General features: G+C 45.5%; 1 protein-coding gene across 1 annotated transcript in view; it reads left to right on the forward strand.

The window, feature by feature from the left end:
* The window catches only part of TMOD2 (tropomodulin 2), a 46776-nt gene extending 37279 nt beyond the window's left edge, over window positions 1–9497 (forward strand). The window contains exons 7-8 of the mRNA XM_004709432.2: window positions 6987–7131; window positions 8891–9497. Coding sequence (XP_004709489.2) covers window positions 6987–7131; window positions 8891–8925 — 180 coding nt within the window. The 3' untranslated portion in view covers window positions 8926–9497. The remainder of the gene's footprint in view (window positions 1–6986; window positions 7132–8890) is intronic.
* The last annotated feature ends 11455 nt before the right edge of the window (window positions 9498–20952 follow it).

The following is a 20952-nucleotide window of genomic DNA, read 5'->3' on the forward strand; positions in this document are numbered from 1 at the left end:
GCTCCTCCAAGCTATGCACACTTGTGTGTGTGTCCCACCTGCTAGTAACTAAGAAAGGGGCACCAGGGCGTGGGAGAAGAGGAACACCCGGCAGAGAGAAATAGGGAGTGCAAAGAAGTGCTCGCTCAGGGGAATTTGCTGACTAGGCAAAGTGGAAAACAGCTAATTGGCTCTGAGTAAATATTTCCTAATGGGTCTAAGGTGGGAACGGATGCCTGGCCCAAAGTATATTTATCTTTTTGTGTTGGTTCAGGCCAGCTTGAAACCCCATATCTCAAAAATGTCCACACTCCTCTGTTCCTGACTCCACGCAAGGTGCCACCTAATTAGGGTTGCCAGTAAAATAACCCTTAAAATTGAATTTTACACAAGTGATGAATAGTGTTTAGTATGAAAGATACCCCAGGCAATATTTAGTTTAGGAACTCAATCTCACTGCCACTAATTTAATTCTAACTCCTAGTGACCCTATAGGACAAAGTACAACTGTCTCTGTGGGTTTCCAAGACTGGAACTCTGTTTTTCTTTTTTATTATTAGTTGGGAGTTAATACATAAATCATTCCAAATTTCAGTCACATCAGTAGAATGTTCAGTTGCTACCACACTCAGCTTCCAAACATGCTTTTTCTGCATGAACTTGACATTGTCCCCCTTTTGCCCTCCATCCACTGCTGTACCCCCTTATTCTACTTGCTGCCCCTCTAGGTCAAGGCTGTCGCTCTTTACAGGAGTAGAAAGCCTCGTCTTTCTCCCATGGTGGTTTTGAAATGCTGACCTTGCAGTTAGCAGCCCAATCGTAGCCACTACGCCACCAGGGCTGCTACTTGGGTTAGATTTATACTAAAAAGTTATTTTTTAGTTATCTCAAATGCAAATTTAACTGGGTGAACTTTTCAACTGTCACTTGAATTGAGCCTCCAGTGAATCCCTTCTGATTATTGATCCCGGATGTGAACAGCCTTGCCATCAGACAGAGTGCATTATAAAGTGGATTAATGCAGATGTAATTAGGTTAAAGTTTCACACCTCATCATTTGATCTCCCTTTTGACCCATTAAACATTTTTCTAGTTTTTAGTATTTTTTGCTTTCTTCTTGATTTAGATTTTTCTCTATTATTTTGGTATTGCTGTTCATTTGTTTTATGTTTCTCTGTAATGAAATCTGGATAGGAAAATCTGTAGACACAGTATTGACTAATAGTTCTTCAACCTGCTACATCTGGCAACCAACTAGATCCCCAGTGGATGAGCTGGCATCCTAAGTACTTCGAACAGGCCGTTCTTTTTAATGCACCTGAGGAAGCATGCACCCGGAAGTGGGACGCCTGATCTTGCGCTCCTAAACCTCCCCTCAGTCATCGGTCTACCTCGTCACACTTCCTCCATCATCTAGGAATGCATGTGAGTGGTTTCCCAACTCTCGTCACCCAGTGAGCCTCTGAAATGACTTCTCTTTACTGTGACAAGAAGGATTAAGTTGGTCTCCAACAGGAAAGACTGTTTTCTTTACTCCCAGAATGAGGAAATTGTTGCAGAACTTGCCCTCCACCCAAATTGTACCCACTGGCTCATAGTCTATTGAAAGAAGGCGCCCATATCCTCATCTGCATAATAAATCCCAACCACCAAACCATCCCGTCAGGGCTATCTCATAGCGACCCTATGGGACAGAGAGAAACTGCTCCTTGAGTTTCCTAGACTATTAAATCCTTGTGGGATCAGGCAGCGTCGATTGGAACCACTGATCTTGCTAACAGTCCCATGCCTAAGGCACCCCCACCACCACCACCCCGCCCCCCGCACTTTCATCTGTCTAATGAAGGCTTTGACATCACCACAAACAGTACTTGCCCAGGGTCTGCAGCTGGGGCCAAGTTAGCATCGTAGCACCCGGCAGCTAGACCCAAGCAAGGGCCTGCTGAGGACCCACGGCTGGGGGCGGGCTGCCGTGGCCAGCCCTCAGGTAACTGTGGAGATTTAATCAGGTGCCCCTGTGAGGGGCTCAGTCAGTGAAGCAGATGATAAAGCAGGTGGGTAACTGCCAAGTACATGTGAGTGGGGAGACGTGCTCCCTGGGGAAGAAAAACAAAAGATGTGATTTTAAGAAATGTATGTTTTTCGTGTGCTTCTGGGTTTGTGTTCTTTGTACTCAGTTATTTAACACGAAAAAGAAGATGACCTCTCAGTTACCGTAAACCGTGCTGCCCATTTGTTGTCCACAAAATGTCTCAAATCACAAAAGACACTGCCTGAAAAGAACTCCGTCATGTGATGTGATACGTTATCACGGGTTTTTATATGCCCCACGCCCCATGGAGTTGTCTTCAACGCCAAGATTCTTTACAGAGCCATCAGTATGCTGTCCTCCTCCTCAAAAGAAACCTACCATTCTAGGACTCATATTTTTATACTAGATCCTGTGGACGGTTGTTAGTATTAGGGGAGTGGCCTTGTTCCTGTTTCACTACTTTGCCATCATGCCACCCAGGATTCACTACAAAACCAGAGAAAAGTTCTGAAAATATTACAACAGATGCCTGTATAGATGTTGTTGTTGTTTTGTTGGGTCCTGTCGAGTCGGCTCCGGGCCACAGCGACCCTGTGCCCTGCTGAAGGAGACACCGGCCAGGCCTGCACCGATCTCACAGTGGACCTGAGGTTTGAGCCCACTGTTGCAGCCTCTGTGACGGCCCATCTTGCCAAGGGTCTGCCTCTTCTCGCTGCTCCTCGGCTGTACCAAGAAGCATGGTGTCCTTCTCCAGGGACAACGTGTCCAAATTCCATGAGACAGAGCCTCAGCATCCTTGCTCCTAAGGAGCGTTCTGGCTGCACTGCTTCCAGGACAGGTGTTTGCGCTTTTGGCAGACCGTGGTACTCTCAGTATGCTTCGCCAGCACCACATTCTTCATTCAGTCTTCCTTGCTCTGTGTCCAGCTCTCTATCACGGGAGCACCTGAGTCCTCAGTGCATCTCCCTTGCTCATCGACGCTTTTCAAAGGTCTCGTGCAGCATTTGACTCAAGAGGGTGTACATGTGCGTTTCCCTCTAGTTGCAAAACAGTAACAACTGTCAGAGCGCTAAGATTTAAGCGACTGAGAAACAGCTGCTTAGGGAGAAGGCGCTCCGAATTTTAGGAATATAGGTTTTCAGGTAACTTTTGCCCTGGAAACCATTAATAAGCAAGTTACACAAATCAAAGTTTCCAAACTCTTGAGATTTCAGAGAGGAAGGTGAGGGTTTTCATTATATTATGTCGTCCCTTTTTACCACTGTGACCTTGTGGCCCCAACAAGGTGCACTCGAGGGGGACAGGCCATGGCTTTGACACCCCCCGTGTTAGCACAGATCGCAGACCTGAAGATCCCCCCCCACACACACCCCTGTTCTGGAACCAAACCCACCCCCTGAGATCACCTTTCAGCTAAACAATAGGCAGGCTTATAAAAACACCAGTGAGGACTGTCCTCCCAGAACGATCAACAGTGCAGACCCAAGGGCAACATTTATCCAATAACAGAGCCTAGGGAACAAGGAGGAACAGCAAAGAAGGAAGAATGGAAATCGGGATCATAGGAAGGAAGTTGGGGGCGGTGCTATTCCATGAGGGGCCTGCAGCTAATGTCACCAAGCAAAATGTACATGAATCATTGAATGGACAGCTAGCTAACCTGCTCTGTCAGGTGGCACCTGCGTCACAGCTAGAGCAGCCAAAAAAAAAAAAAAAATCCCATGTCCTAAGGTGTGTCATGTGCTAAAGTTGCTCTTGAAACTCTGAGGTCTGTGCTTCTTACTTGTTTTGCTGCCCCACCCTCCCCTGTACCCATGTCACTGCTAATCTTTACAGTGTGGATACCCCAAATTGTTACTGTCCGACTGGAAATACCACATTTTGCTAGTCTCTTAGAGAGAGACTTGCTCAACAGGTTACTGCGTGGAAAGAGGAGCCAAGGCTTCACTCTTAGAACTTGTCTTCATACACTTTGCTCTTCATCTACTTCTTTTAAAAGTTTGTATTTACTTAGTTTCATCTACCTCATACTTACACCTTCCACAGTTAAAATATGTTATTTAAAAGGAAAGCAACACACAAAAATTGCCCGAAAGAGCAATAGAATCCAGCCCAGAAACAAACTTGAGGGCACGTGTGAATTTTGCACGGAAGTGGGATTTCAAATCAGTAAGGGTGGAATGTGCTGTCGTTTCTGAACAACATTTCTTATATAAAAGTTCTTTCTAGATGAAATAAAGCCTCAACTGATAAAGTACAAAAGTTCAACAGAGTAACAAACAAGGAAGTAGGAGGAACAGCGAGGAGGCTTCCTTAAACAAGGCCTATAATCTGTGTCTTTATTAGTGATCTGTAGTCTTAATTAATGTTCTGTAATTTACCTCTGGGATCTTATATCCATTGAAATGGCTACACGGAAATTCACAGACAGGATTCATGATGACAGGGTTTATTAAGGATGTTAACACGTTGTCATGAACCACCCCCACCCCCGCCCCTGTAGTTGTTAGCCAGGAAATGTTAAAAAGTTTCAGGTCTGCTAATAAATGCCCAAAGGGGCATACCACTCTACTGTAAGCCTTCACTCAAAGACATCCAGGTCAAGCTCTGTGGGTCAGCAAACCCTGCTCCCTGAATTCAGTGCCCAGAGGCACCCCACTCCAGGAAGCCTCAGTCCAAAGGCACTCAGCTCCACTTCCATGGGTCAGCAAGTTCAATTTACCCAAGTAAGTGGCCAGGGGCATCCTGTTCCGAAAGCTGGTCTCCGGCATAAAAGCACTCAGCTATCCTTGCTCTGTGGGTGGGGAAGCCCATTACTCTGCTTCATGCTCTGGCTCAGGCTATAGCTGTCCTGCTTCTCTGATGGTAATGTCCTCTGGATCCAGGAGGGTCACTGTCCAGGGATGTCAGGTCCAAAGGACACGCTCCACTCCTGGCTCTTACTAGTCATGAGATTCCCTCCTCCAGCATCTCAGGAGGCTTCTTTTATGCACAGCAGGATGGCCCTCCAGGAAATCCTGTTTGTAGTTACTATCAGCATCTTCCCCACCTTCTTACCAGACCCATGTAGGGAAAAGCCCTGTGGTGGGCTTCAGACACCGTGCCTGGAAGAGCCACACACCACTGTCCCTGTGAGTGACCACAAAGAAAATAAAAAGGCAAACAAGGACAAAGCCTATATATAAAAAAGTCTAAATCGGTAGTAAGTTAAAAAAGAAACAGACACCACAGCCTGGGAGAAAAATGACCATTTGACCAATTACGTTGTTTTTACAAGTGACTTCGTTACCTTGTGCTGCTCTAACAGAAATACCCTATGGGGATGGCTTTAACAAGCAGGTTTCTCTCCCTCAGCCTGGGAGGCTCCAAGTAGGAGCTCAGGGCACCAGCTCCAGCGAAGCCTTTCTCTCCACTCTGGGGGAAGGTCCTTGTCTCCTCTCAACATCCGTGCAGCCAGCATTCCTCAGAGATTCCCATGTGCCTGAACATCAATCTTCCCCTGAGTTGAGGAGCGTCTTAGCAGAGACCCTGGGTTCAAAGGATGTACTCTGCCCCTGGCTTTTCTTTCTTAGTGGAAGTCAAGTCCCTCATTCTGTCATCCCTTCGTTCTCCGCTCTCGCTCTCTCCTCCTGCTCTTCTCAGATAAAAGAGATGGAGGCCACACCGAGGGAAACTCAGCTCACATCAAGACAGGGCCGTGACCTGAGTAGGCTGCGTTTGTTTCTGGTTAGGCGCTGCTGTTGAGCTGGGTACCACTCACAACAAGTCAGTGATATATCCAGATGTGGGACACGCTTATCCTTGGACCCCGCTGAACTTTGTCCTAGAGGCATAGTTGCAGAAATGTCCCAGGATGCACTGTGTTTACTAGGGAAGTTGGCGGCAGCAGTGTAGTGGGAAGCAGAAGGAAATGTCGTATAAACCCGTAGGGTTTAATAAATTATGCTCTGTAACTACAATGGAATGCTGTTCAGTTGTTTGAAAGGATGAAGTATAGCTCTACGTACCAACATGGAAAGATGCCCTTAATATAATGTTAATGAAAAGTAAAACACATGTTTCAGAACATTCTAGTGTAATCTACTTTGGTTAAAAAAAAAAAGAGTGTATGTATATATATGATTGTACCGATTCATGAATGCAGAGAAAGTGTTTAGAAGACCACAAAGCACATGCATAACTGGTCTCTGGAGAACAGGAATGGAGGCTTCTACCAATTGTATACTTTTTTGTTCGCTTTTTCTAAACAAGTCTGGATATTTGATTTTTTTAATTTTATGAATCTATTACCAAAAATAGACTATGCCCCTTAAATTTAATTTTTAAACTCCTATATTTTCATGCCTCCAGTTAAAAAAAAATGGGGGGCTTAAAAAATTCTTCTCACCAAAATGTTAAGCCTAGACCCATTAGCACGGCCCCACCCCACCCCTGCCCCCGCCCACACTTAGTGTTTAATGATTCCCTTGATCACGGGCACAATTTAAACCACAATGATACCACTTGGGGAATCTGCTAATGAGCCTCCCCTGGGAGAGTCAGCTGTACAGTTGATCATTCTTCATCAGAGAGAAAATTCACTCCCTGGGTTGAGAGCGAAAAGATAGGTTCACTGTTGTAAAGCACTCTTCGTTTAAATCACAGGTACCAGGGTGAATAGGAAACACCAAATGCTGGTTTGGCTCAATTTGTGCCTCCAGAATCACCATCCCTTCATAAATCATTTGCTTAGTTTCTCAGTTGAGGATGCTGGCAGATTCCACTATTTCTCTGCTGGATTGTGCTTCTAGACACAGAGCGGGACTCACATGCGGCTCGATGGGAGATGACAGCTCAGGTGACGTTGTCCCTCTCCATTGGAGTCTTTCCCTGGGTGGCTTTTTGTCCGTTAAGGCGTCATGTATCTTTCCCATGCAATTCACTCTTTCCTCCTTGGTTGTGTGTGTGTGTGTGTGTCTGTGTCCCCACACACCAGAGACAGCAGTTGGGAACAGCTGTGGAAATGGGAATTGCTCAGATGCTGGAGGAGAATTCAAGCATCCTCAAGTTCGGATACCAGTTTACCAAGCAGGGACCGCGAACCAGGGTGGCCGCCGCCATCACCAAGAACAATGACCTGGGTAATGATTCTGCCGTACTTGTGTGCTCGTGGCAGTTAGAAGAGGTGATCACTGTGTCCATCTCAGATAAAACATTTAGCATACCACTGCATTGACCTTGGGTGACGTTTTGCCCTTCATCACAGGTATATTATTACGTGGTCATGGGAACCCTTATGATACTCATGTTAAAGTTTCTCTATTGCATCCTCGCAAAGAAAGAGCTGTGTTCTTTTCCTGGACAGCCCTCGGTTTGACTCAATTGCTTTTATGGATTTGCTTCTCCTTCACTTCCATATTATATATGATCATTGTCTGCCCCCAAGGTAGCAGTAGAGACAGGGAGTCTAGTGCTCTGAGGTTTGACTTCTGAGGGTGTTTTTGCATTTAACATTTAAATTGGGGCACACCTACTGATACATCAGTAATTTACATGAGAGAGCCATGAAACGACCTTGTGGGTGTTAAGTTTAGAGGTCACCACAAAGATTTCTCAATTATCCCTGCTTTCATTTCTCCTCCTGCCTACTCCATGCTGAGCACCAGTGGCATATCTTCTGTTTGATTGAAGTGGGGTGTTGTCCTGGTCAACACAGCACAACAGAATGGGGCAGATTGGCAGGACTTGATCAGGGAACATCCCAGCCACCAGGAGCAGACAGTCCACCAGGCAAGCACTCAGCCAATAGCAGGCCTCAGTCCCCAGTTTGAAGTTAGGGACTGCATGCCAAGCCTTGGACAGGGGCACTGGCAAGAGCGGGGAAGGAGGATTCAAATGAAGGACAAGAAAGAAGCCAGGTGGTGGATCCAGAGAGAGATGGCCAAAGGCTAGCTTGCAGCCCTCTGCCCGGACACACTTAGCCATGGCCTTGAGACAAAGTGTGGTGTGTGGCATCCCAGAGACTGGCCGTGCAAACCTGCAGGGTACAGAGGGGGAGCCCAGGTGGCAGCCCAGGAAACAGGGCTTTGGGAAAGGGTGGGGACAGCAGTCTGAAGGAGCCTTGGAAAAACACATTGTATCTACAGCTGAGCACTATATAGTCCTAAGGAAAGAGGCAACAGCTTCTGACTAATGTCCTGCAGCCCAGACAGGAGCAGGCTGGCTATTGAAAGCAGAGAGGCAGGGCAGGACCACAGACTGGCAATGCCTTCTGGGCAAATCCAAGAAAGTGAAGGGTGACCTCCATCCTATTGCCCTGAAGGAGCTTAAAATGAGCAAGAAGAGAGAGCTTCAGAAACTGGGAAACCCAAAGCTTCGGTTTGGGCAGGTTCTTTGATACTAAGTATCAATTAATCTCTGAGTTTGCTACTTATCTGAGCCTTGCCTTCCTTGGAAGTTGATACTTAGATTATATGTAAAATACATTTAGAAACATTCGTCTTGTTTTTGGAGTGGCCGGATGCAATACTTCCTGGAATTCAAACTGTGTTTCGAATTAAATAGATGGTGATTGTTTCAGCTCAGGGAGCTACACCCAGGTGGTGATTGAGTCGAAAAGCAGTGAGAGAGATTGCCACCAGGAAGAGAACTGACGTTTCAGCCTATTTTACTCCGGACCTTCCTCCAGGGAAGTCGGGGCAGTCTAACACCGATCAACCATAACCTTTGTGGAGATGCAAATTCCAAAAATGATCACTTCCACCAGACATTAGATTTCCTTTTCTCCATCTGTTGTCATGCATACTTGATAACCGTATCCTCTGTTGACAGTATATGTGATTAATGTAATTTTTTTTCATGATTTTTTTATTATTAATACAACCCTCCTTTCTTATGTAGTTCGTAAGAAGCGAGTTGAAGGAGACCGGAGGTAAACTTCCAGCAGAAGAGGTGACGTTTCACCCCGGCAATTGCTCCGTGACCATTTTAAGAAAGAAAGAAGCAAACAAAAATCTCTCCTTCCCCATCGGGACCATTTTATCAAAGGTTGTTATTTCCGTTAACCACACAGCTAATAATGTAATCATTGTTTTTTGTTGTTGTTTTTGTTAGCACAATGTATTTACCGGGGATTTTTCATGCATACAGTTGCTGTGTTCGATGGCGGCACTTCGGGTAACTTGCCCGAGCGGACCCTGGGCAGAGCTTAGTGAGTGACAGTGTCTGAGAGTGATTTTAATCCCTTTCATATCAGGTCTTCTTGCTTTAGTACATGAACTTTTCCCCCCCTTTAATCGCTACAAGGAATTTAGTATACAACATATGTGTTTTTAACCATGATTGCGATAGAAGCCTTTCTCTGTTTACACGCACAGCTCTGAGTTAGGTTGTATGCATCCCAAGTATTGTGCTTACCCCAGAAGAACTTAGTATTGCCAATCCCTCCCTGGGAACAATGTGCCCTGGGTTCCAGAAAAAAATCATTAAACTGCACATGCTCTACTAATTGAAGACCAGTAGTGTCGTCCTCACAAAAGCAAGATAGCACTGTGACACTTTAACACAACATTCACAAAGAAGCGTGACAGATGGAGGAGCCCGCCAGTGTTGCTTCACGTCAGACTCTCACAGGTAGCAAAATGAATGACCGTGTCCGGGTCAACACACACTGCAGCTCTAATGGGACTCTCATGGATAACTATTTCCAATGCTGTTTTAACGTTTTCTAGCCATGAGAGAAAACTTCTTCGTGTTTGATAAGAGGGAGGCTTTGGAAAACAGCACATTCTTAAATAAAAACAACAGTAATTGCACCCTCAGCAAGGTTGTCTGGCACACACGATTGCATTATCTCGCACCTTTTTGGAAGCGTTTGCTACTTTCTCTCTAGGGCAGCAAGATCATAGGATGAAATGGACAGTTGTTTTGTCTTTTGAACATGATCCAACCAGACATTAGCAAATCCTTTACGCAGATCTTTCATCTTGAGAACAAAGCCTGGGAAAGTACAACCATGATGATTGCTTTTTCTGCATACTCAGCTTTTATCCTAGCAGCGTGGAAGCCCAATGAAGGAGAGAGATGACTGGTTGCAGCCTTTGTCTCAGGCCTCTGTATCCTTGAGAACTGTCTGTGCCTGAGGCAAGGAGCCCTCGTGGCATAGTGGTTACAAGTTCCTCTGAGATCCGAAAGGTCTGCGGGTCCAATCTGCCAGCTACTCCTTGGGGAAAAGATGGGACTTTTTACTCCTGTCCCGGGGACCCACAGGGGCAGTTCTACCCTGTCCTACAGGGTCACTGAGTCAGCATTGACTACATAGCCATGAGTGCTGGAGGCAGAAACTGGCTCTTTGATGGGAAGGGAAGAAGCTCTGGGTACCGCTTCTTCCCTTCCCATCCGTTCCCTCTGCTTACGAGCCTTGTAATGAGGACACAGCTCATGCTGGTGGCCCCTTGAGCTAAGGAGATTGTCAGCCAAGGCAGAAGGCAGACCCAGAGTTCGTTCAGTGACTGGGTGTTCCTGAGTGATTTGGTAGCAGTGAAACAAGTTAATGGGGAAAAGAATGAGTATAGTATTCAATTTTGCTTCTAAAGCACATGGATTCTGTCTGACCTAAACCAAACACCAAACCCATGGCCAAAGATGGATTCTGACTCATAGTAGCCCTATGGGAGAGAGCAGACCTGCCCCATAGGGCTCTCAAGGTTGTAATCTTAACAGCGGCAGCCTTCCACATCTTTCTCCCTCTGAACAGCTGGTGGTGGGCTCAAAGTGCCAACCTTTGGGTTTGCAGCTGAGCACTTAACCGAAAGGATTGCAGCCATGCAATCCTGAGGAAGCAGTTCTTCTCGGGCACATGTGGGGTTGCCATCATCTGTAATTGACTGGAGGGCTGTAGGTTTGCTTTTATTTTTTAGATTGCTGAGGGGTTTTTTAACCGTTCATCATACCACTGGGTGAAATAAATACACATTTTCTTCTTCTTCTTTTTTTTTTTTGTTTGCATTGTATAAGTTTGGGTCACCATGTTGCCAAATGCCAGAGGAACTTGTCTCTTGGGTCTCTCTTCTCCTGTGCTTTAGGTTTGATGCAGATCTAAGTGCCCCTGCAAGCACGTCTTTTCCCCTTTATTTTCTCTTACTCATTCTATTTTGTGTGTGTGTGTGTCTTCACCATTCATCAGCCTTGGACCTTCTAAAGCATATGTTCCCAAACTTACTTGGCCTGTTTCCCCCTTCACAGGGAAAAAAACAAAAACTTAGCTCTCCCTTGGCAATGAAAAACTTTTGTGCTGTAGCCCATAATCCAGGATAAAGTATAGGTATCTGCTTTTACAGCCCCCTGGACCATTCTAGCACCCTCCCCCCAGCAGGCAGTATCCCCCACATTGAGAAGCACTGTTCTAGATGATTCTTTTTAGCCTTGGGGCTCTAGGGGCTGGAGTTAGAGCTGCTGCTAACAGATTCTGACAGGCAGCAACGACAAAGTATCAGAATTTCAGTCATATTGTTTCTACTATGGATAGTGTTTGAACAAGGTATTGGAACTATCAAAATATAGCGCTGCTTTTCCCTTGTAAAAGAGTTGGGGGTCACATACAAAGTCTATGAAATCAGACATGTATTACTCATCCATTTAACATCATTGCCCACGTTCTGAGAGTATTCGTTCTCATGAATACTCCCATGTTAAAGATGACTGGTAGGCGACAAACTCACATTGTTGCGAGTCTATAAATCATCTAGTTTGTTCATAACTGCATCTCCAACTGCCTGAAGTGTGTAAGTGGAAGCTCGTCCATGATCATCCCTTGCTGTCCATCATATGGTTGTGCATAATGTAATTGTTATATGTTTCTATCTTTTGCCAAATACTATTATCTAGATATTTGGCAACATCTGGACAACTGATTGAAGGGGGCACTCTCCCCCGACTCACCCCTCTTTTCCTTTTTTGAGTCACGCAAGCCCAAGTGACCTTAAGGGTAAGGTCACTCACCCACCTGCGCTTGTGAGGTCATACCCCCAAAGTCCATCCTGGTGTGATTGGAAGATGATCTTTGAGGCAATTCATTTCGGCAATCTAGAAAGTATGTGATTTGTCCAACCCTCCTGCATCTCCCATCAGCCTAAAGCATGTGATGGCAACTGTTCTGTCCTCATGAGCATGATTGAGCCCCTTCCTTGACTCTTCATAGGGCATCATGTAAATAATTGTGTTGAGTTCTGTGTGTGTGTGTGTGTGTGTGTGTGTGTGTTCGCATGCATGCTCGCGTGAGTATCACCAAATATCTCACCAGATATTTGGCTACATCTGGACCACTGATTGAAGGGAGACACTCTCCCCACAGCTCCACTGCCCCTGCCCTTTTCAGAGATGCCGCAGACCTAGCTTAGGTGTTCAGTTACTCTCTGGAGTTTGTGGCTTCTGTCCCCACCCCCCACGTGGCATAGCATGTATGCAAGAGGACTTTCAGGAAATCAGATCTGTCCCAGCACCAGGTGTCTCTGTGGGAGCACTTTCATCCGCTTTGGTGTGAATGAACCCCTCCCTCCCACCTTTGTCGTGTACACTGTATATAAATCTTTCGTACATAGACATTACCAAATACTGAGCAGAGGTATTTGGCTACATCTGAACAACTGATTGAAAGGAGATGCCTTCTCCCAGCCCCATTCCCCGACTCCCTGCAGGCGGGAGATTCTCCTGGTGGGCGAATCCTCAGCCTGGCACCCGCTGCTGCATTCATCACACAGTCCGAGCCCATCAGAAATCATCCCAGTGCCCGAGACCTCCATTTCCTTCCAGGGAAGACTGGCAAACCCGCCCCAAAGAAGAGCCGCTTCTCTCCCAGGGGGAAACCAGGGTGCTCCCTCCCAGTCACAGCCTTGGGAACATTTCAGACACACAAACATAATGCTGACACGAGGGACCGGCATGCTTTCTGTGTAAAGCAGCTCTTGAGGAAGTACAAGCATTGGCAAATAGGAGCGGGCTTCAGAAAGTTCATAGAAAAACGGAGTTCAAAGATCTGGAATTGCTCTCTGAGTTTTGTTGGGTTGTTTGCTTGTTACATCAACTGTCGTGTGTGGGATGGGATGCGGAAACCACAAGCTTTGTGAAGCCCCCCTCATTTTTCCTGCTGTCATAGCTATGGCTTGCTCCACGCTCAGCCCTTTCTCGGCACCAAGCAGGAGACAGCTGGAGAAGAAGAAGGCACATAGCAGGCAGGGGGCGGTGTGTTGTGAAGCCTGGGTTCTGGGGTACGCTACACAGACTCGGTGAGCTGTTTCAGCACTCACATGTTAAGCTTGCTCCTGAGGCTCATTCCCTTTTCCACTGCAGATGCAGTCATAGCTGTCTTCCATGTAAAGAACAGAGGACTGAAAATACATGTCTTTGCCATGTCTTCCAGCAGCGTTTCTTTCTCCACTCCCCTTATAGCTCCGCATCTCATGTATTACTGCCACTCACCACATCTCCATCCCGTCCTCAAAGCTGAGGGGTTGAGATACACAAAGGAAAGGGAGGGGCTTTGAAGTAGCAAGTTGAGCCCACAGGAATAGAAATCATGTGATCCTCCTTCCTGGTAATAAACTAGGGAGAGAAAGTGCCCAGAGCCTCAAGGACACACGTTTCATGCACCCCAAGGCTAGGTCAGATGGGACTTGACGTCGTTGTTTATGAGTTCAGTGGAGTTGAGTGGAGGCCAGGTAGAAGAATGAAAATTATAGGTGTGTACTTACTGGTAGAACTAAAACCTGATCAGGCTTACCTTTGCTAGTCCTGGTGGTGTAGTGGTTATGCATTGGGCTGCTAACCGCAAGGTCAAAAGTTTGAAACCACCAGTCACTCCTTGGGAGAAAGATGTATGGGAATCGTCTTAGGCACAGAGAAGAGTAATCAACTCAGTAGACTTTTCTCTGACAGCCTCCGTGGTGGTCATTAGGAGCACATTGGCTTTTCTAGTTGGTGTGGTGGAAGGGCACCACACGAGCAGCTCTAGAGACAGGGTCTGAATCCCATCCTCAGCACGCAGCGGGTTTATGATCATGGGCCATTCATTAAATTACCTGCCGATTATAAACCTCCTGGAGCGGAGTCAAGAATCCAAGACACTTGGCTCCACCTTTCTTAGCTGGGTGACTTCGGGCAAGTTCAAGTCACAGTCTCGTAAGCCTAAAGTTCTTCGGCGAAACAGTGGGAAGAATGATCTCTTCACTAACTACCTCACAGAGCAGGGACTGTGAGCAAATCGCGGAGGAGAACACTGGTAACTGGAGAGCTCTCCATGACAATGAGAGATCCTTGCTATTCGGGATCCGTGACAGCTTTCTCCTGCCTCTCAACTCTGTTCTTTTCTTTTTGGTGTTTTGTTTTCTTCTGACCAACAATGACATCTTTTCTAGACCAGGGAATTGAAGTGGAGGGCCTGACATGGGGCACCGGGATGGCTTTACTTCCACTAGCTCACTTGGCCAGTGTCCTGGGGAATGGTCAGAATCCGGGGGGTCTACCTCCGGACACCAGCAGGAAGGAAGTCCTGACTAAAATGTGAGGGGGGTGTGTTGTGTGTCTGAGGTGCTGCTGCGATGCTACAGAGGCCTGTCACTGCTGGCGGTGGCGAAGTTAAGACTTGAGATCCTACTAGGTGCCTAAAAGAGAAGACTGACTCAAGGGCTCCAAAACTCTCCATGCCGGCAGCTATAGACCAGGCATAGTTCTGATATGGAGGGGGAAACTGTCCCCTGGCAGGAGACCAGCTCGCCGTCCCCCAGCAGCTGCCTAGTCGTCACCAGCAACCTTAGCCCCAGTCAGTGTTACTTTCTGCTAAGAAGGCATCAACGCTTGCTCACACAGGACTTGCATACTGACTGGAGACAGGGACTTTGTCTCACGAATCTTTGTAGCTCCAGTTAACATCTGATCAGGTGCTTTGTACATAGTGTGTGCTTCCTCTCTGCTGCTTGAGTCAAATTGTCCTCCAACCCCCAACTCCCCCCCTCCCCCCCACACACACCCCACCAAGATTATACTCCATTGCCACCAGGTAAGCTTTGGGAAACCCAAGTATTGGTTTGGTTGCCAGCTTTGCCGTCCTCGGTTGTGTGTGATTCTGGGCAAGACTTGTCTGTTCTGTCTTCATTTCATCTATCAAATGAGGTGAGTAGATGAGTTGCGAAGGTCCTTCCGAGGAGTCCAGGGAATGCAGTGGATTCCATGTTGGGCTGCTAACCACAAGGTCAGCACTTCGAATCCACCAGCAACTCTGCAGGAAAAAAAACCAAAGCATTCTGCTTTCAGAAAGATTTGCAGCCTTGGAAACAAACCCAGAGGGGATGTTCTGCTCTGTCCCGTGGGGTTGTTATGAATCAGAGTCGACTCTGGCAATGGAAGGGAGTAGGTTAAGGCCCTGCCAGGACCCCTGGTGCCACAGTGGTTAATCACTTAGCTGCAAACTGAAAGGCTGCCAGTTCAAACCCGCCAGCCATTCTTTGGGAGAAAAGGCCAGGCCATCTACTCCTGTAGAGAATTTCAGCCCAGAAACACCCCCCCTGGGGAGGCTCCACTTTGGCCTTTAGGGCCCACATAAACCCAAATTGAGTCAATGGCCACAATAGCAACAAGGGTCTTCCCGCTCCAAAACGTGACAATCTGATGATGCTAAAATATGTCCATTGCCTCTGCACCCGGGCGAAGAGGGCCTCGGTTGCTACCTCATTTCCCTCCAGGTGGTCTTGGTCAGAGGAAGAGCTGTGGACATACTGCAGTTCTCTCTCTCTCACTAGCCGTTTTGACTGAGTCTCCAGAATGATGTGTGATGAGCATCGTTTCTGAAAGGATACTTAAAAACATCTGGAAGACACTGAGCACACGACACAGTGTGATTTTCTTGTGAGCTCACATTCCAGATGTGTGTCTGTGTTTCTGAGTACACATTGGTGAGGCAGCCAGAAGGAAGCCAATTTGAACCAGGGTGGGAAATGCCCGACAGATCATCTCCGTTCACAGCACCTAGCTCTTGGGTGAAATGACATGAGTAGAAAATGTACTTTCTGGGGAAATTTTATTTTAGTACGAGGCATGGCCGGTGGCAATCTTTAGTTCAGAATGATATTATTATGACTTACAGTTCTTTGGTTTTTAAGTATGTATATCCCTATAAACATGGAGTATTTCTATTTTAATTAAGCCTTTACCTTAATTATGTTTCATCAATTCAGAGAAAGCAAATAAGTGTTTTCATTGCATTTTTTAGATGTAAAATACTTGCATGCCACTAATCTGTAACCGTACCCATTCAGATGCCTGTGACAGGTGACTTTCTGTATCTGTGGTATTGTGAAGGTAACACGGGAAATATGATTGGAAATTGTTTAAACTCCTATTGGAAATGTTTATTTAATTGTCAGCAACTATTGAAAAATCCTAGTAGTTTCATTATTCATTGTGAGTCTTCAAAAAAAGGTAGATAAGGCATTTATTGGGAATTGGATTTTTTCCCCCCACTTTTCAATGTGATGTTGAACATTGTGTGGAAAGTAAATGTTTGATAAGGCAAACTGTATGGAGTGTAAAATACTTTGCTGATTAACAAGGATCCCAAATAACTCAGTAGGTGCAAATTTTGACCCTTCAGAATTAGCCAGCCAGACCTAACACTAAGGTAAATGTAAACTGCTTTAATTAATCGATCCAGATAGTTTAGCTTTCAAAGTTATAATATATTCGTTTGTGTCTGAAATGAAATTCCCAAATGCAAATGTAAAGACTATTGGAAATGAATAAACTCTCCTTTAAAAATGAAAGTAAAGAGTGGTTTTGTAAGTGATTGGCATCAAATTCTTGTATTAGACCAATATATCTGACCTAGGACTTTACAAAGTGCCCCTGTGATGAGGGAGATGGGAAAAAGTAACTAGACAACCACAACTAACCAGAGAGGGGACAAGAGAACCTCTTATCAGAAGGAAAGTGCACACGTTCAGCTAAACCGGTAGAAGCTGTTGGATAAATGGAGGCAGGCATATGGGTAACACAAGTGGATTAAAGCATTTTCCCTTGAGCTTTCCATTTCAACTTTGGATTTATGTTATGATGGCTTTGTGAGCTAATTGAGAAGCTGTAGTAATAATAATAATAAATAATGAACTCATACTGTGAAGGTTTGGCCCTGGATAGCCAGAAACATCCCCTCTCCTCCACCTGCCTTCAGACCCTGATTTTGATGCTTTACTCGGGTGCATTGTCTCACTTCCAGGTCCGACGGAGTCTACCTAGGGAGCAAGTGGGGGGGTGGGGGTGGTCCATGTCTCATTGTGGTACTTGCTGTGTCCGACCTTGGACAAGGAAGTGTAGTTTAAAGCGTTCAACAGTGTCTCTCTTTCAGTCTGTGAGGTTGCAAGGCAGAGAGGCCACGAGTATGGCTCTGGGGTCAGACTTGTCTCAGTTCAAATCTCACTTCCATGAATCGTGTGAGCTTTTACAAGTGACCCAATCAGAGTGTTGCCATCGGTAAAATAGAATGAATAGGTAAAACACTTAGAATAGTGCCTGGCCTATCGTACATAGAAGCACTTAATTATCATCCAAAAACTCAAACCCATGGGTATTAATCCCAGTAAAATTCTCCATTTTGTGCTGACAGTGCCCAGAATTTAAAGAGTGTTGAATCTGACTCGTTTATTTACTTCCATTTCCACTGTGCCTTCATTCCCTCCTTCACTCCGATAATTGAATAGGAACAATAGGAGTTAGTCTTGCCCCTCCCTGTCACTGAGCACTGTTTCTCAGGGTTTCCCCAGTGTCTCCACCAGTTTGCTTTCTGGGCACCATTTTGGGGGTTTGGGCTTTTAGATCTGTTGTATATTGACTGTGTTTCAGACTACTTGCTTTTTATTTGATCATTTGTCCTTTATCTATGGCCATGAGAAATGGCACTCTAAACCCTAACTACCAGCCCACTGTCCAGTCTCGCCAGTCAGGGAAAATGATGGGATGGCCACACCTCTTCAGAGTGCCCCCTACCCATCACAAGAGCCCGTAGGAGCTGGGTGTGAATATTCTTGAATGAGTCTGGGCTATGCTTTGGACCCAGCCAACTTAAAAAGAGAGATGATATGGGAAAAGCAGGCAGGTGCAGGCCCAAAAGGTGCTGGCTCAGGAACTGAATTTTCCACATTATAGACCACTGGCCCTGGGCAACATTGTAGACAAGTGTATTATCCCTCAGTAGGTTGTGAGCTCTTAGAAATGAAGCACATGTCTCTGAGAGCCAGCAACAGTTCACTTGGAATATGTAATGGGAAGGGATTATCCTGAGAGACAAATTCAGAGAAGACTCTGAATGACAGCAAGATGCTGGGCACAGCCTCCTGGCACCCTGGAGAAACATGGGTGGTGCAACTACCAGTGCAGCTGAAGAGACTTCCGGGGCTGGTTGCAACAGTCATGGTGTGTGTGTTTCTAATATGCATGTAACAAAATGTTGGCCATTTTGACTTTTCACACGTTCATGTCAAGGACAATTATTACTTTTAGTTTGTTTTCAACCATCATCATTATCTGAAAACAGTTCCTGTTTGACCCTTGATAATAAGTAAGTGCTGATTAACAGCATCATTTTAACAAGAAGTTCCTTAATGGCTACCAGAAGGCACTTTCCTTGACATGTTTTGATCAGCAGTTTGTTAGTAATTTGGATGTGGATCCTGGTAAAACACTGAGTCCTTTGACAGATTCAGAAATACCTGGACAGACTGGCTGCATGATCAGCTTGTATATCACAGATAAAATTTATTACAAGTAAGAATAAAGCCCTGGTGATATCGTGGGTTGCCCATTGGGCTGCTAACTGAAAGGTCAGCAGTTCAAACCCACCAACCACTCCAGGGGTGGGGGGGGGATGATTAGGCTTTCTGCTCCCATACAATTTATGGCCTTGAAAACCCAAAGGGGCACTTCGACTCTTGTCTTATATGGTTGCTGTGAGTCAGAACTGACTCAGTGGCAGTGGGTTTGTTTGTTTTTTAAGAACAAAATGTTGTACTTTTAAGCCCCCTCGCCTCTGCCAAAAAATCAATTACAAGGAGAATGAGGGAAAATAGGAATTAGCTGTCACCTGTGTGGAAGACGACTTGGGCCACTTTCGTTAAGTAAAAGCTTATTGTGAATAAAGAATGTGTTTTCACAAAAGCTCACTCTAAAGTAACATTAGACAAACGATCTTGATGTTCAGTCGAAATCTGTGGTTTGGCCTTGGCCTTGAGCCAGCTTTTGGAATGCCGACTTCAATATCATTTTCATCATCCTTGAACTTTGGCATGATTGGTGAGTATGTTTGTAAAGTAGTGCCACCGATGTGGACAAAATTTCCATGTAGATTTATTATTATATAAATATTCATCTCCAGATTTAGGCAAGAATTGTTCATGTAAGCAGAGTATAAAATCTCTGATTTATTGAAATTTTCTGAAAATATAAATATTAATTAGTGGATGAGTAAAATGCGACAATTTTTCATTGTGAAAGCTTTAATTTTATGTTCAAAACCAATTTAAAAACAGTTCAGAGCTGTTCAGGTGATAAATAGGAAAGTAGGCTGACAGTTAATATATAACAGAGGGTACATTCACTAGATGGGAAGAATAGTACAGCAATGCCTCAGTTGTCAAACTCAATTTGTTCCAGCTTTGTGCTCAAACACAGAAAAGTTTGAGAACGACACATTTTTCCCATAAGAAATAATTGGCTCTGAGGCCCTACTTAAAAAATCATTTTTCCAGGCCTTTACCAGATTGTGGAATTCCTCCCTAAAACATCTAAGCACAATAGAGTACATTAAATATAAAATCAATACAGTTAATAAAATTATTTTTCCTTCTGTTTTGTTGTTTAAAAACCCGTGGGTTTTCAGAATGGCGCACGAACATGAGCTTCCGTTTAAAATCCCCACTAGCATGCTCACACAAGTGAGCCTATCTTTCATAGACGTGTGGCCTGGCAATGCCCTTTCTTCCTCTTTAGGCATGAAGGCTCTCTTGGGCATTTTTTCCCAGAAAAGTCTGGTTTCACCCCAGTTACACACTTGCTGGGGATTAAACCCTCAGCCTGCACATATTCAGCCAGTTCAACCATGACTTTTCCGGCCGGCTCTTCATTTACACTTGTCCCTTCTCCATGCCGCACTACCCTGTGGAGGCCTGTTCTCTTTTTGGTAAGTTTTCAAACCAGCTTTGGCTGGCTTTGAACACTTCAGGATGCTCAGCCCTCGCTCCCCAAAGAGTTTTCATTCGATCACGGTGGAGCCTTTTAGCCTTCGGGCTTATCCCTGTCTCGAGTTATTTCTGATTTATCCAGATGAACAGGAACTTTGCAGCCTCTTCAGTGGTCTGGGTTCTTAGTTTTGAGGTTGATGATGTCACGCCTTTCACCTTATTAGCAGCTTTAATCACATTTTTGTGTTTTTTTCCCCCCTCCCCAAAATGTGGATCATGTCGCCTTAGGCATGTTCTATTCGGCAGACACGTGGCGACCCGATGCAGATGTCACAGGGAATTCAACTATCCTGATTCCCATCATTTTCCTCTGACCTTGACCGCTTTCTTGGGAGCCTTGGTTACAATATTTTACACAAGAAAGGTACCCACAAAAAGCACAACTCCAAATGTTTTCACTCACCAACACAACCTCTATCTGCTGTCCGAAAGTGGCCCTTGGGCTGAAGCGTCCCCCGTGGTGTCCGAGGCGAGACTTGATGTGCGGCTTGCTTTCGCCCTTATGGGGTTTTTCAAGTCAGTTTTCCGTTGAACTGTCAAGCAAAGTCGCGGACATGACGCAGAGTTTTCTCTCACTTTGCGGTTCGAGTCATTCGACAACCGTGTGTGTGTGTGTGTGTGTGTGTGTGTGTGTGTGTGTGTCCGTCCTTCTTAAGACAATAACTACTGAGTTAGTTAATTGTG

Source organism: Echinops telfairi, unplaced genomic scaffold (genome assembly GCF_000313985.2).
Source record: "Echinops telfairi isolate 266 unplaced genomic scaffold, ASM31398v2 ScPeMD7_8;HRSCAF=38, whole genome shotgun sequence".
Taxonomy (NCBI): domain Eukaryota; kingdom Metazoa; phylum Chordata; class Mammalia; order Afrosoricida; family Tenrecidae; genus Echinops; species Echinops telfairi.